The 16,898-nt window shown below is 43.5% G+C and overlaps 1 protein-coding gene across 6 annotated transcripts in view; it reads right to left on the bottom strand.

Annotated features, from left to right (window-relative positions):
• Nucleotides 1-1,462, bottom strand: part of CELF2 (CUGBP Elav-like family member 2) — a 553,512-nt gene extending 552,050 nt beyond the window's left edge. For all 6 annotated transcript variants that reach the window (XM_069547203.1, XM_069547206.1, XM_069547204.1 and 3 more), the window contains exon 1: nucleotides 1,054-1,462. In XM_069547203.1, the coding sequence (XP_069403304.1) occupies nucleotides 1,054-1,106 (53 nt within the window). In that variant the 5' untranslated portion in view covers nucleotides 1,107-1,462. The remainder of the gene's footprint in view (nucleotides 1-1,053) is intronic.
• Between the last annotated feature and the right edge of the window lie 15,436 nt (nucleotides 1,463-16,898).

Genomic DNA, 16,898 nt, shown 5'->3' with positions numbered 1-16,898 from the left:
ATATATATATATATATATAAAACCAAATTACTCTGCTATACAATAGAAATTAACACAACATTGTAAATCAACTACACTTCAATAAAATACATTTTAAAAATAATAAAATTAGGCAGAGCTCATGAGAGAGAACTAAGTAATAGCCAATTAATACAAGATGTCAGGAAAAAAGAGGTGCCTTATTTGGGACTTGATGTAGTTCCAATGGAATCATGTTTGGGAGTAGATACCAGGGACAACACGTCATTGTTTTGAACCACTTTTTCATAAAAACTCATCCACTTAACATTTTTTATTTTTTAAAAACTGCCCAAAGTTCTTTTGGCTGGGAAATACTCTTTAGTGTTAAACTAGAAAGGAATTGTGAGCTCTAACGGAGGACTCAGTTTAGACTCAAGCAGAGGAAACGCATAAACTTTTGCCACTTTGAAGTCCTTGGGTTCTCATTTTTCTGGGTCTCTGAATCATGAAGTGGTCAGAGTTCATCTTTTCAGGGGCATTCAGAGAAAGAGCTCCTTTCAGAAACTCCACTCATTCGGTTCAAAGGTGAGCCGAGTTTTCATAGCACTGGCTTTTCCAAATTAGACCTGGGGGTGGGGAGGAGAGGTCACAGGAGGAAATCGCATTTCCATGGGCTCTCTTCCTAGAGGAGCAGCAATAGTTTTCCAGAAAGTTCTCTTTTTTATCTGAAGTCCCAGAAAGTTTGCCACTTCTCTGATGGATTCAGTGCCCCATGAAACGCAATGACAAGGATAACTGGTTAAGGCTCAGCCAACGTCAAAAATCATTTCACGAAGACGAACTGTCTAAAATACGCCGCCTTCCCCTCGGGGGTGAAACTGAGGATTTCTCACGCCCCTCTTTCCGCGTCTGCTGGAAGTGGCTGCCGAATCACCCCGCAGCACCCCAGCCCCGAGCAGATCCGGCGGCCCCCGCCTCCCACCGCAGGCGCTGCGCGCAGAGACCCGAGCGCCTTAATTGGGGTGGCGGGGCGGGGGGAGGAACTTGGCCGTGAACGGAAACACGACGCGAGAGAAAGGAAAGCAGGCCTACCTTAAAACTTTCCAGTCTTTGAGTGGATCCAAATCAGAGATTAAAGAGACCATTGTCTAGAGGGTGGCTGAAGGCAGGTCCAGTCCGGAGCGGAGGGGGCGCGGGGAGGGAAGGGGAAAGGAGGCGGCCGCCAGCTGCTCGGCTCAGGCCCAGAGCCACTGGGCGCCCGCGCGGCTCTTCCTCCTTCTAGGATTGATAAGCACTTGTCCTGGCTTTTCTCCACCCCACCCCCCCCAACCCCCCAAATCAGTCTTGCTTTATATTACTTCCCACCCCGGCTCATTTCTCCACACCACCTTTTAAAGCCCTTGTAATCTGCTCCGACTGATCACATTTGACCTTTTTGTAGCCCACTTTATTCCAAGCACAGCTCTCAGTTAAATCTCTCTTTATTAACACCGTCCTTCTTGGCTTGCTTTTGGAACAAACACAGATCAAGCCTGAAGCCTCCAGACTTTACCAGCAATCATTTACAGATTACTGCAAGCTGCAGCTTTCTCCTCCTCTGGGGCATCCTCTTGCCTCTGAGATTTTGCTTTCATATTTCTGTCAGAAAATCGGTTAGGTTTCTTTCTTTCTTTTTTTTTTTTTGGTGGCTTGGGTTCTGGGACACCAGCGTCAGGCTTACAGCTTCCCTTAGAGGCTGTAACTACATGACTGTTAGGATTTGTTTTTTAGAAATAATTTGGAACCAGGCTGCTTAACAAGCTAGAATTTACTGTGTGTTTTCTGGCAGAGAATTTGCTACACTGCTTTTTTTTTTTTTAACCCCCCACCTCCTTTCTTTCTTTTTCGTGTTTTAAAATAACATGAAGAGGGGGAAATGTAGAATCTTTCTAAGCATTAACAGAAAAGGGTGTGGGCTTTTCTCCCTCAACTTGTATATCTTTTGTCCTTTATTTAAAACTGAACATCCTTTCAATAATCATCTGAAACCGTGCATAGCAGATGTTTAAAAAAAAAATCCGGAGCAGAAATGTTTTCCTCTAGACTGGTCTGGGTGCTGATGTGGGTTGTTGGTGAGCATGCGGGTTTCTAATTTTCCTCAGCACTGTCTCTTAGCGTCTTTTCTGCTTTACTAGGTTCTACCTAAGGCTCCACTTCTGAAGCCCCTCCCCCACCCTGTCCTCCCAGGATCCTGGCATTGACCTTGAAATCCCCTGGCAGAGTGGTCTCCATGACTTCTCTGGTTATTCAGATTTTTCCTATACCTGCATGCCACGTGATCTTTACTTGATTCTTGATCCTCTCCCTTTCTATCCAATTCCTCCTTTCCCTACCCTTATTTTAAAAGATAATTTTAAGATCATCACCAGACATGGAAGATCAGCCTCCCTGGTCTAACAAAACAATGATTATTGCGCCTGCACACATGGCCGGTTCTAGGTCTTTTTGTCTTGGTTGAAAAGAGTGTGGAGAGTGTTAAGGGGTGTTAAGGGCACACTGGCACCAATCAAGAGTTTCCCCACAGGAAGAGTTCAGACTTAAAAAGAATGCAGTGCCATTCAATGTTCTGCATTGACCTTACTACCTAAAATGGTCAGCCCTGAGGATGGGTTCCAGTTTCTTGCCTTTAGGCTGAACTTGAAGAAAAAGAATCTCTGTAGGGAAAGATGTGGTGACAGCTGTTGGCAGTGTTCTGCTTTTATTGTCAGGAAGTTCTTCCAGTTAACTCAAAATGCCCCTCACAGCATTTTAAATCCTTTCCCTGTTACCTTTTTCTCTAAGGACCCCCTTCTAAGAATATACAGCAAACCCTGAGCTTTCCCATTTACAGTCTTACACGCTTTCCTTAATGGCTGTAAATGACTCTCTTTAGAAGTATGACTATCTTTATGCTAAACTGAAAGAGAATTTCATACCTGTTATAAAAACCCCTGCCTCTCTGGAGCTTCATGCTTCTTCCTGGGCTCTTTGCTGTCCCACTGTGGATCTTGGGTCACCGCAGAGTAATGTGTAAACATTTACAGAACACTTGTAATCCTCAAGTACTTCACCAAATGTGGGTGATAATAATAGCATTTGTGGGGCGTGTACCTCCAAAGGTTCCAAATGCTTAGGTAATTAAGTTAGATGTTTCTCCATTTAGAAAGTTAGCAGGAGAAAACAAAAGATTATAATGAAATCGCTTCTGTGACTACAATGACATCATCCTAATATATTAACCCATCTCTCTGCCACTGAGATTCAGGTCTGGGGGAGAAGGGGGAATGGGTCCTTAACCCTTGGAGTTCAGGGTTAATCGGTGACAGGCGGAGGGACTTGGTTTTTGGCCAAAGGACAAAAGGACGAGTGTGTTCCTCAATTATGAAATCATGTTTTAAGGCAGTCATCCTTACAAAAAACTTTTAAAGGCAGTTCCTTTGGATGAAACCCTGTCCCAAGTCCAAGTGCAGAAACAGATTCTAGTGACAGTTTATTACTGGGAACTGTTCTAATTTAAGTATGTTAGCTCGTTTAGTCCTCGTGACTAACTTGTTTATGAGGTAAGTTACCAGAAGCACCCCCATTTTGCTAATGTAGGTGAGGACATTCCAGCATGAAAATTTGGGCTCCCAGGGCTGGTCCTCAGCAGGGGGAGGGGTGGTACCCAGAAGCCACACCCACTGGGCCCCACGTAAGTGGTCACACCAGGCGTTGCCTCCCTCCCTCAGGGAGGAATACAAAAGCTGGGTGCATCTGTATTGGGGTGGGACTAGGGCTGGGATCAGGTTAGGGGTGGATAAGATGGTTTGCATGAGGTTCCTGCTTCCTCTCCTAATGAGCCTAGGGAACCCTAGTGTTAAGGAGAACAGGCTTTCAAATCCACTTCCTGAAAGTGTTTGGTGATAGACCATCTTTGAAGGGCTGAATTGAGTTCAAATGGGCTGAAGATTTTGCTCTTCTCTTTCTTAATTTTGAGGAACAAGTGTTTTCTTACATATGCTGGAGATTAATTCCATTCTTTATATATGCAGATTTCCCTTTATCCTCCCTCCCCTAAGTATTCCATTCCTGATTCTGAACAGCTTCACATCAATTAGATCCATTTCCTACTAAGAAAAAGGGCATCAGAAAAATTCACTCACCTTCAGCTATTAGGGAACCCAGGAAGAAAGAAGAAAGAAACAAAATACTGCCTGTTCAAAACTTGGCCAACTATTCATCTTTAGCTCAGGAAAATCAACAATAAACTTTTTATATTTAAAACTCAGAGGTTAAATTTAGTGTAGAGAACTCTGGCCCCCAAATATAATTTTCTTCCATGTCACTGAATGAATTACAGGGTTTAATTCTGTGTTCTTTTTCTCATATTTTGATTAATTGATATCTTTAAAAATGAAATTGTTAAAAAAATAAAAAAAATGAAATTGTTTTATTATTGCTTATAATGACTTTTCAATAGTTGGCTCTTCTGAATTATCCCTGAATTGTTAAAAAACAATGTCATCCATTTGATTTCCAAAAACATGTTTTTTTTTTAAAGTATCTTTGATATTAATTTCTCATTTTGATATTAATTTCTCATGTAAATGCTTTCTACTCTGCAATCACCCTCTGTGTTTTTTCAGTCTTCTAACTTTATTGATGCTTTCAGTGGCTAAGGCAAAGATGTCTCTTGGTAAATGTCATGTTGCACTGGAAAATATGTGGGTTATTTTCAAATATCTTTTGATATTGATGTCTAACATAATTCCACAGGGATTAGAGAACAAACTCTGTATGATTTTGATATCTTTAGACCATGAAATTTCTGCACCTTGATTTATGTCCCTGGATATGTTCCAGTATCTCCTAGTTTATATTCTATGGGAACTTGAATAGAATTTGTATCCTACTGTTGTGTGAAAATTGCATAAGTCTTAATTATGTTGAATTGGTTCAGGTGCTTTTCAGGTCTACTATATCCTGCTGCTGCTAAGTCACTTCAGTCGTGTCCAACTCTGTGTGACCCCATAGACAGCAGCCCACCAGGCTCCTCGGTCCCTGGGATTCTCCAGGCAAGAATACTGGAGTGGGCTGCCATTTCCTTCTCCAATGCATGAAAGTGGAAAGTGAAAGGGAAGTCGCTTGGTCGTGTCCGATTCCTAGGACCCCATGCACTACAGCCTACCAGGCTCCTCCATCCATGGGATTTTCTAGGCAAGAGTACTGGAGTGGGGTGCCATTGCCTTCTCTGCTACTATATCCTACTTTTCTGTATATTCATTCTATTAATTTTTGAGAGTTTGATATTGAAACTCCAGCTAAAAATCTTAATTTATTATTTACTTAAAAATAATTATTATATATAGTGGGACTATGTGTAACTTTGTTCTGTATTTTCCAAGTGTCCTGTAAATGTGTTATATTTTCATAATTTAAAAAATTAAAAAAAGATAAAATCAAAAGACCTCAGTTTACTTTTGTGTAAAATGGTGATGATAAAACTTGTCTTAATTATCTTAGGACATTATTTAAGGATAATGTATCTGCTGCTGCTGCTGCTAAGTCACTTCAGTCACGTCCGACTCTGTGTGACCTCATAGACGGCAGCCCACCAGGCTCCACCGTCCCTGGGATTCTCCAGGCGAGAACACTGGAGTGGGTTGCCATTTCCTTCTCCAATGCATGAGAGTGAAAAGTGAAAGTGAAGTCGCTCAGTCATGTCCGACCCTCAGCAACCCCATGGACTGCAGCCTTCCAGGCTCCTCCACCCATGGGATTTTCCAGGCAAGAGTACTGGAGTGGAGTGCCATTGCCTTCTCCATAATGTATCTGAAAGTGCTTCAAAGAGGTTAGGAGGCTATAAATACTGTATTCTAAACTTTCAGAATAAAGTAAATCATGTCATAAAAATGTACCTTTCCAAAAAAAGAGACCGGTCATCCATATAAAGCAACATTCATGAGTTGTCCCACTATTCCAGGTGACAAGACTCGTAATTCTCATTTTCATATAACTAAACTTTCTATGTCTTTCCCTCTTCCAAGGCACAGAAATCAAAACCAAATGCAAACAAAAAACAACCCCCGTCTTTGGACCTCTTGCATCCAAACAAACAAAACCTCAGGCCCCAAACCTTGTGAGCCTGTGGTTTCCACAAGTATAGGGGTTAGGGTGACCTGGGAAGCAAATGGAAACACAGCATCTCAGTGAAGAGACAAGAGCAGGAGGCAAGGAAACTGCATTTCAAACCAGACTTAGACAGGGAATGCTGATGGAGGGTTAGCAAACAGAAATGTGATGGCTCAGTGGTGAAGAATCTGCCTGCCAGGGCAGGAGAGGCAGGAAACACGGGTTTGATCCCTGGATTGGAAAGATCCCCTGGAGGAGGAAATGACACCCCACTCCACAACTGATAGACTGAGCATGCACCCAAGTAGAAAACTTGCCCTGGTCCTTTAGCATCCTGGGTGGCTTTTCATGTGTTGAGAACCACGTCATTGAAGCCAAAGGTGAAGATGTATGGAAGCTCATTTTATAGAGAAACAAGAAGCCCTTGGGTAAAAAGTAGCCAAAGAAAGAAAACAAGGCTTTTCCATCAGCTAGAAGTTAGACCAACCACTAAATAAAGCTTTAGAAAGACAGATATGATGTCTTGGGAAATTTATCTCCCAACAAAATGTCCTGATAGTTAGGAATTTAAAAAAAAAAAAAAAAAAGCCTTAACCTTGCTAAGAGGGAAAAAATAACGTTTTATGTCCTTGTTTTTTTCATTCTGTTTGTCTCTAATTTCTGATTCCTAGGAATCTGATTATTCTAATTTTTTAAATTTTATTTTAGAAAATCTTGCTTGAAGCTTAATCAGTCCTAATTCTATTACTTTCCATAAAGATTCTTTCCCCTTCTGCTTGTTTCAGATTTTTCTTTTTCTTATTTGCCAGCTGTTTTCTTTTCCTCAAGTGGGTAAGTTTTCTCTCTCCCTTTAAGAAACTGAAATGACTGGAAATACATTCTACTTCTGCAGAAGAAGCTTCCCTGGTCTTGGTGATGGGACAGAGTTGTAAAGCTGGCAGGTGGAACGAACACAGAAACTCCAGCTCTTGTTCTTGACCATGGAAACTGGATCCAGCTCTGCGTTGTTTTCATAACAGTGATGATAGACAAGGGTCGCCAGATAAATTCAGCACACTCTGTTGAAGCCAGGTTTCAGAGACACGAGGAGGAAATTTTTGTATAAGTATGCCCCCTCCAAATATCGCATGGGGCACACACATACTAAAAAATTATTTGCTTCTGTATCTGTACTGACACAGCAAGTCCTGCATTTCAATTTGCTAAACCTGACACGCCCATGCTAGCCTGACACGCCCATGCTAGCCTGACACGCCTATGCTAAACCTGACACGCCCATGCTAGCCTGACACGCCCATGCTAGCCTGACACGCCCATGCTAAACCTGACACGCCCATGCTAGCCTGACACGCCCATGCTAAACCTGACACGCCCATGCTAGCCTGACACGCCCATGCTAGCCTGACACGCCCATGCTAAACCTGACACGCCCATGCTAGCCTGACACGCCCATGCTAGCCTGACACGCCTATGCTAAACCTGACACGCCCATGCTAGCCTGACACGCCCATGCTAGCCTGACACGCCCATGCTAAACCTGACACGCCCATGCTAGCCTGACACGCCCATGCTAAACCTGACACGCCCATGCTAGCCTGACACGCCCATGCTAGCCTGACACGCCCATGCTAGCCTGACACGCCTATGCTAAACCTGACACGCCCATGCTAGCCTGACACGCCCATGCTAGCCTGACACGCCTATGCTAAACCTGACACGCCCATGCTAGCCTGACACGCCCATGCTAGCCTGACACGCCCATGCTAAACCTGACACGCCCATGCTAGCCTGACACGCCCATGCTAAACCTGACACGCCCATGCTAGCCTGACACGCCCATGCTAGCCTGACACGCCTATGCTAAACCTGACACGCCCATGCTAGCCTGACACGCCCATGCTAGCCTGACACGCCTATGCTAAACCTGACACGCCCATGCTAGCCTGACACGCCCATGCTAGCCTGACACGCCCATGCTAAACCTGACACGCCCATGCTAGCCTGACACGCCCATGCTAGCCTGACACGCCCATGCTAAACCTGACACGCCCATGCTAGCCTGACACGCCCATGCTAAACCTGACACGCCCATGCTAGCCTGACACGCCCATGCCAGCCTGACACGCCCATGCCAGCCTGACACGCCCATGCTAGCCTGACACGCCCATGCTAAACCTGACACGCCCATGCTAGCCTGACACGCCCATGCTAGCCTGACACGCCCATGCTAAACCTGACACGCCCATGCTAGCCTGACACGCCCATGCTAGCCTGACACGCCTATGCTAAACCTGACACGCCCATGCGAGCCTGACACGCCCATGCTAGCCTGACACGCCCATGCCAGCCTGACACGCCCATGCTAGCCTGACACGCCCATGCTAGCCTGACACGCCCATGCTAAACCTGACACGCCCATGCCAGCCTGACACGCCCATGCTAGCCTGACACGCCCATGCCAGCCTGACACGCCCATGCTAGCCTGACACGCCCATGCTAAACCTGACACGCCCATGCTAGCCTGACACGCCCATGCTAAACCTGACACGCCCATGCTAGCCTGACACGCCCATGCTAACCCTGACACGCCCATGCTAGCCTGACACGCCCATGCTAACCTGACACGCCCATGCTAGCCTGACACGCCCATGCTAAACCTGACACGCCCATGCTAGCCTGACACGCCCATGCTAGCCTGACACGCCCATGCTAAACCTGACACGCCCATGCTAGCCTGACACGCCCATGCTAAACCTGACACGCCCATGCTAGCCTGACACGCCCATGCTAAACCTGACACGCCCATGCTAGCCTGACACGCCCATGCTAAACCTGACACGCCCATGCTAGCCTGACACGCCCATGCTAAACCTGACACGCCCATGCTAGCCTGACACGCCCATGCTAAACCTGACACGCCCATGCTAGCCTGACACGCCCATGCTAAACCTGACACGCCCATGCTAGCCTGACACGCCCATGCTAAACCTGACACGCCCATGCTAGCCTGACACGCCCATGCTAGCCTGACACGCCCATGCTAAACCTGACACGCCCATGCTAGCCTGACACGCCCATGCTAAACCTGACACGCCCATGCTAGCCTGACACGCCCATGCTAAACCTGACACGCCCATGCTAGCCTGACACGCCCATGCTAGCCTGACACGCCCATGCTAAACCTGACACGCCCATGCTAGCCTGACACGCCCATGCTAGCCTGACACGCCCATGCTAAACCTGACACGCCCATGCTAGCCTGACACGCCCATGCTAGCCTGACACGCCCATGCTAAACCTGACACGCCCATGCTAGCCTGACACGCCCATGCTAGCCTGACACGCCCATGCTAAACCTGACACGCCCATGCTAGCCTGACACGCCCATGCTAGCCTGACACGCCCATGCTAAACCTGACACGCCCATGCTAGCCTGACACGCCCATGCTAGCCTGACACGCCCATGCTAAACCTGACACGCCCATGCTAGCCTGACACGCCCATGCTAGCCTGACACGCCTATGCTAGCCTGACACGCCCATGCTAGCCTGACACGCCTATGCTAGCCTGACACGCCTATGCTAGACTGACACGCCTATGCTAAACCTGACACGCCTATGCTAGACTGACACGCCTATGCTAGCCTGACACGCCTATGCTAGACTGACACGCCTATGCTAGCCTGACACGCCCATGCTAGCCTGACACGCCTATGCTAAACCTGACACGCCCATGCTAGCCTGACACGCCTATGCTAGCCTGACACGCCCATGCTAGACTGACACGCCCATGCTAGCCTGACACGCCTATGCTAGACTGACACGCCCATGCTAGCCTGACACGCCCATGCTAGCCTGACACGCCTATGCTAGCCTGACACGCCTATGCTAGACTGACACGCCTATGCTAGCCTGACTTTTAAATAAAAAGAGCATTATCACTGCGATGATTATTTTTCATTTATGGAGATATGTAAAGGCGTGCTAATGTTACTGGTTGTGTTGGGGATCAGAATAGGCCTCCCCAAAATGGGCCACTTCAGTGTGTATTATTTTGAGTTACAGGGAATCAAGACTCCCCAAGGGCTAGAAAGACACTAATGGTTTAGTCACTAGGTCGTGTCCGACTCTTTTGACCCCATGGACTGTACCCCGCCAGGATCTCCTATCCATGGGATTCTCCAGGCAAGAATCCTGGAGTGGGTTGCTATTTCCTTCTCCAGGGGATCTTTCTGACCCAGGGATCGGACCAGGGATCGAACCCAGGTCTCTTGCATTGCAGGCGGATTCTTTATTGCTGAGCCACCAGGGAAGCCCAAAGAGACATTACTGTCCCTCCTTCAACTTCATAGAAGAACTTAAATTAGCTTTTTCCTAAAAAACTAGTTATTAGCAGAGAGACATTTTCTCTAAGTGGCCTCATCTACATGACAGGACAAGCATCTCATTACCAGACACATGCTCTTGTCATCATCCCGTGAATGGCCCTCCCATCTTTGGTCCTTGAAAGCCCCAGGGCCCATCCCATTCCTCAGATCAGGATGACACATATGCCTCAATTTACCTTTCTGTCTCTGACCCTCTCATGTACGTGTGATTCCTGTACATGTGAAATTAAACTCTAACTTCTCCTGTTAACTTGCTTCACGTTAGCTTAATTCTTGGATCAGCCGGAAGAACATGGCAGGGTAGAGGAAAGTTTTTCCCTCCCTGACAATCAGGCATCAAAATGCATTTACTGAAATGTTCTTAAATCGTCTTTACTGTTTTAGGTGTTATAAGCCAAACATAAAAAGCCCCACTTGAGCTTTCTTTTTCAACAAAGCAGTGATATGATGAAAGAATGCCTGTATCTTGTAATATGGGAAATTAGAAAACGCCAGACAGCCTTCTTAAGACTGGCAAGTTGAATGCATTTTTAAGTGCTGGTAACATTGATCTGTTCAGGAGCACCAAAGCTGACATTTTGTAAAATTTGGGAGCATCTCTGTATTGTATTTATCTTATACAGAGTGACTTCACAGATAACACAGCTGCTGTGTCCTCTTGTTTTTGCACCAAATAAGCATCAACTCTTATTATATAAAGTCTGAACCTGAAACAGTTAACCATTAACCAACCATTAGCCTTCAGTTACATAAAATGTGTCTTGTACTTATCCTCACATTAACAAGGTCTACAGAGACCAACTTCCAAAGATGGCGGGATCTCTCTCTCTCTCTCTTTTTTCAAACAAACGAATATAACTTAAATGGAATTTCAAGTGCTTTCCTGTTTGGCTCCCAACACTTGATACAATAAAAAGCCTATGAACAAAGATATGTATTTTGGTGCTTCGTCAGTGACTGGAGAATTGCTATTATGGAATACGCACAAAAAAATGTTATTATGGCAACTAAAAAAATTCTAAAGTGTCTCTGAAGAGACAGCTACAAAACCTGCTGAAGAGAGAGGAAGACAGAATGTGTTATTCAGGGTCTACATATGTACTGAATATTTCTAACGATGCAAAAAGCCTCTTAACAATTGGGAAGGAATGCTTTTTCTCATTTGGAGTCTTAGTCAGCTGAACAGGAGGGCAAAATGGATTAAAGCAGGAGGAGAGGAGGGTTGAGTCTATGCCAGGCATATTTTAAAAGTGAGAAAGGAAGAGAGGAGAGGAAACCAACACCCAGCCAGCAGCTTTTCATGCCATTCAAAGGAATCACGGGCCAAATTTGGTACATACAGAGGGAAAAAAAAATTTTTGAGCTTTAACTCCTGTCCTGCCACAGAGAATGTGATTTTTAAAGCTGTATAATGTCCTTCTTTTAATTTCCAGGCTGCTTTGTTAGCACTCACAGCTCCCAGCAAGAGGGACAAAGGGTTGCCCAGAAAAAAGATACATTGTTCAGATGGTCCCTGTAGCCCAGGCCAGGAAGTGAAACCTGCACCGCTGATCCTAGTTTTTTTGGTTTGTTTGCTTTTATTTTTTCTTTCAGTGGCAATTTCAGATTTCTCTGGTGTTTGTGTGCTTCAGGACAGGACTCCTCACTGCTTTCTAAGGGGGAAAACTGAGTTTTAGAGGAAAGTCAAACATAATTGTCAAGTTTCCGGTCAATGAAACAATGTCAACATCTGCTAACGAAAGACTGCCTGACCAGGAATTCTGCCCAGGAATCACTCAGAGAAAAGAATAAGCTGCCTCTTATTATCCTCAAAGACAAAACCAGCAGACCTAAGTGGAATTACATTGTGCAATGAATTTACTTGAAGTCACAGATTTAAATACCTAAAACTTGTTAATTTAATTCAAAGTAGTAACTGCAAACAAACAAAAATGTTGATTGATAATTGATTGTATAAAGTGTTTCCCAGGTGGTGATAGTGCTCCTGCCAGTGCAAGAGATGCAAGAAACACAGGTTCAATCTCTTAGTTGAGGCGATCCCCTGGAGGAGGAAAGGGCAACTCACTCCAGTATTCTTGCCTGAGAAATCCCATGAACAGAGGAGCCTAGTGATCTACGGTCCATGGGGTCCCACAGAATCAGACACGACTCAGCTACTGAGCATGCACAGCACAGAAAGTATTTATTTGGCAATCAAATGATCCATTAGGCAGTGCTTTTCACCATGCTGGAGGACTGCGTTCCTTTCTCTTTTTAAAATTTTCAATATGTTGTAGACCAAGATTTTTGTAAGATACAATAAAATTGAATTACTAGAAAAACTAAAGTAAATTCAAAGTATGAACCAAATTTCAAACATTATTGGATTAATAGATATAAAATTACTCTGTAAAATTGTTGAACATGTCCCAACTCTTATTCCTAATTATTAAAATATGACCAATCCAGAGACCCGCATTGGTTTATGCTTTTCACACTCCGAGTAATGCTGCGAAAAGTATTCAACAACAATAAAAAACAAATTCTAGAGATTTTGAAAAAAATCGTTTTAGGATTTGTATTGAACCAAGCCATATGTGACCTAAGGTGAATAGAAATTATTTTCATTTATATTGTTGATAAAAACAAAATGTATTCTAGTGAAACATAAAAAATAAAAATCAATTAACTTAATAGCCAGCTGATACCAGATATCCTTAAAGTCACCATTTGATGATAAATTTAAAAATCATTTATAATTACACTCATGCTTTAAAAAAAGTGGGACTTGAGTTCATTGAAAATAATTCTTGGTTGATTGGGAAGTTTGGAAATTAGTCCTTACCTGTGACACATCTCCAATTGGTTCCTCTAATTCCTATTTTACTGTACATTAGCAAAAAGAAAACGAAACGCTATTAATTTGCCACAGTTTAAGATATCTCAATATATGAAAATCCAGATGTATTCCCCCACAGATCATTTAGATTATAAAGTATTTTGAAGGTTTCCTGAAATAGTTCATTTCCCCTAGTGTACTTGAGCAGTGTTTTAAATCACTAAACAGTTGTCACAGTTATAATAGAAGGACCTAGAAGTGAAACGGAGAAGGCAACGGCACCCCACTCCAGTACTCCTGCCTGGGAAATCCCATGGGCGGAGGAGCCTGGTAGACTGCAGTCCATGAGGTCGCTAAGAGTGGGACACGACTGAGCAACTTCCCTTTCTCTTTTCACTTTCATGCATTGGAGATGGAAATGGCAACCCACTCCAGTGTTCTTGCCTGGAGAATCCCAGGGACGGGGGAGCCTGGTGGGCTGCCGTCTATGGGGTCGCACAGAATCAGACACAACTGAGTGACTTCACTTTCACTTTTCACTTTCATGCATTGGGGAAGGAAATGGCAACCCACTCCAGTTGTTCTTGCCTCGAGAATCCCAGGGACGGGGGAGCCTGGTGGGCTACCATCTATGGGGTCGCACAGAGTCGGACAGGACTGAAGTGACTTAGCAGAAGTGAAAGTGGAAAAGACTATCGATTTAACAAACCCATAGTGCTTACTATGTCCCAGCCACTGTTTTAAAGGTTTTACAGAAATTAACTCACTCAATCCTCATAGCAAGCGATGAGGCAAGCTCTATTTTTATCTTCATTTTACGGATGAGGAAACTAAAGCCTCAGAAAGGGTAAAAAATGATCGTAGTGAGTAGGTGGCAGAGGCGAGATTTGTAACAAAGTGGTCTGGTTTTTGAGTCACCCTCTCGTTCCAAACTTAAAACACATCTTCTAATGGACAATCGGAAAGAAAGGCAAAGCATTTTTCAAATCATGAATGTAGTTCAGCTGGATAATTAAATGAATGAGTGTTGTGGTTTAATTAAAACTTCTCTGAGACTTCCTTGGTAGTTCAGGGGTTAAGACTTTGCACTGCCAATTTTGGGAGCCTGGGTTTGATCCCTTGCTGGGGAACTAGATTCCAAATGCTGCAACTAAGAACCCCCATGTCTCAACTAAAGATCCCACGCTAGGCAATGAAGATTCCCCTCACTGCAACTAAGACTTGGTGCAGCCCTCGCATCCCACCATCAACACCAACAACAAAAAACTTTCACATGATCAGAATTAATTTCTAGATCAAGGCAGAAGGCAGAAATCATAGGTTAATTCTTAGATCACTGAAGAGTCACTGAATATCCGTCCACCTCCCTTTTGAAAGCATTCTTTCAGAGTCCTTGCTGAATAAGATAACGAGAGTAACAAATGACCACTCAGTTGCCTTTGTACTTTCCTTTATAAACATCCACTCCAAAGTGTTCCTTTATGGGAGAAAACAACTCCAGCTTTAACCCTCATCAATGGATCCTTTATGCATACCCTACAAGAGCTTACAAAAGATCAAACATTTCTGAGTGTGCAGGTAACGAAAACCAAAAAGCATTTCCTGAGTCCAGAGGGGAATTACTATTCGCCATATAAAGATCAAAACCTATATGCATATAAGTACAGTTAGGAAGGAGATATTTGCAAAGGGATGTTTGGATGAGATGGTTGGATGGCATCACTGACCTGATGGACATGAGTTTGAGCAAGCTCCAGGAGTTTATGATGGACAGGGAAGCCTGGCGTGCTGCAGTCCATGGGATCACAAAGGGTCGGACATGAGTGAGCAACTGAAATGAACTGATTCCCAAAGGAGAAAAAGTAGGAAGGAAAGAAAATGTATCTAGATAGCAACAATGATAGTAGAAACCTACTGGTGTAAAAGTCAACAGAGCATCACTGAAACCGAATATGGTCCTCACAGTTCCTATTCCTCTAATAAAAAAAAAAAACCAATAGATGATGATGAAGACGTAATAATTACTCTATTGGCATCATGCGAAAATCTGTGGGAATTCTATGGAAGTAAAAACATTAGACTCTCAATTCATATCAGAAACAAAATAAATACCAGACAGATGAAAGAAATATATGTAAAAAGTAAAACCATAGAAAATAGGGGAGGCAAATCTTTATCTTGATAATTTCTCTGCTTTCAAGTAAAACCAATTATAAAGGAAATTTTTAAGTAAAAGTTATAAAAAATGAAGAAAAGTTTCACATTTGAACCCATAAAAATCTGTTTATCAAAAACATCATACATTAGAATATGAAAACAAATTTTAAAACAAATATGTGCCTATAACAGCAACATTTTTGGATATAGTAGAAAAAAGGTGGGCAAATGCTAAACACAGAAAACGTACAGGAGAAAGAATGCAAATGAAAATATACATATAAAACCTCTGAAAGAATAAAAGAAATGCCAGTTAAAATAAAATGAAGGACTTCCCTGGTGATTTAGTGGCTGTGTGTATGTGTGCTCACTTGTGTCCAGCTCTTTGTGACCCCATGGACTGTAGCCAGCCAGGCTCCTCTGTCCATGGGATCTCCCATGCAAGAATACTGGAGTCAGGTGACATCTTCTTCTGTGGGGAAATCTTCCTGATGGAGGGATCGAACCCAAGTCTCTTGCATCTCCTGTGTTGGCAGGTGGATTCTTTACCACTATTGCCACCTGGTCTGGTGGCTAAGACTCCACAATCCCAAAGCAGGGCCCCCAAGTTCCAACAGGGAACTAGACCTTGTGTACCACGAGCAAGAGTTCAAATTCTTAGACTCAGATTTCCGCATGCCACAACTAAGAGTCAGCCCAGCCAAATAAATATATACATAAATATTTTTTAAATAATTAAGAACAGTCTTTTACCCATCCACTTGGTAAATGCCTTTAAACAACTATATGTAATGGCCAAATGAGGTACAATTAAATGGACCCACTCATATATAGCTAGTTATATGTCAGGTGAATGTTTAAACTGTGGTCCAGAAGGCAATTTAGAATTATGTGTCAAAATTTAAAAAAAAAAATCCTTTTATTTGACTCAGGAATTTCATTTCTAATTTTTTGGTTTTTAAGATTTATGTAGAAGGATATTTATTGCAATACTGATTATATTAATAAGCTATTAGTAACAACCTAATAGTCCAGCAATTTAAGGTACATTAAAAATATATATGCATACAATGTTATAGTAAAAGATGGTATATTATGAAGCCATTGAAACTGTGTTTTGGCAGAATAACTTTCAAAAGACTTTCGAACTATCAATTCAGTTCAGTTCAGTTGCTTAGTCTTGTCCAACCTTCTATAACCCCATGGACTGCAGCACGCCAGGCCTCCCTGTCCATCAGTTTATTCAAACTCATGTCCATTGAGTCAGTAATGCCATAAAAAGAGATAAAATCAGGGCATAACATGTTCTGTATCATGTATTATCAACATTTTGTCTTGTTACCAGGGACTGTAAACTTAATTGCCAGTAGGTCAGAGATATCATAGTGAGCGAAAGCTAAAGCCCACCCGGGTCTTCCCAGGCAGCACTAGTGATAAAGAGCTTGC

The sequence above is a fragment of the Ovis canadensis genome, chromosome 13, assembly GCF_042477335.2.
Source record: "Ovis canadensis isolate MfBH-ARS-UI-01 breed Bighorn chromosome 13, ARS-UI_OviCan_v2, whole genome shotgun sequence".
Lineage (NCBI taxonomy): Eukaryota > Metazoa > Chordata > Mammalia > Artiodactyla > Bovidae > Ovis > Ovis canadensis.
Note: the sequence above shows the minus strand (reverse complement) of the source record. Positions and strands in the feature narration are given on the sequence as shown.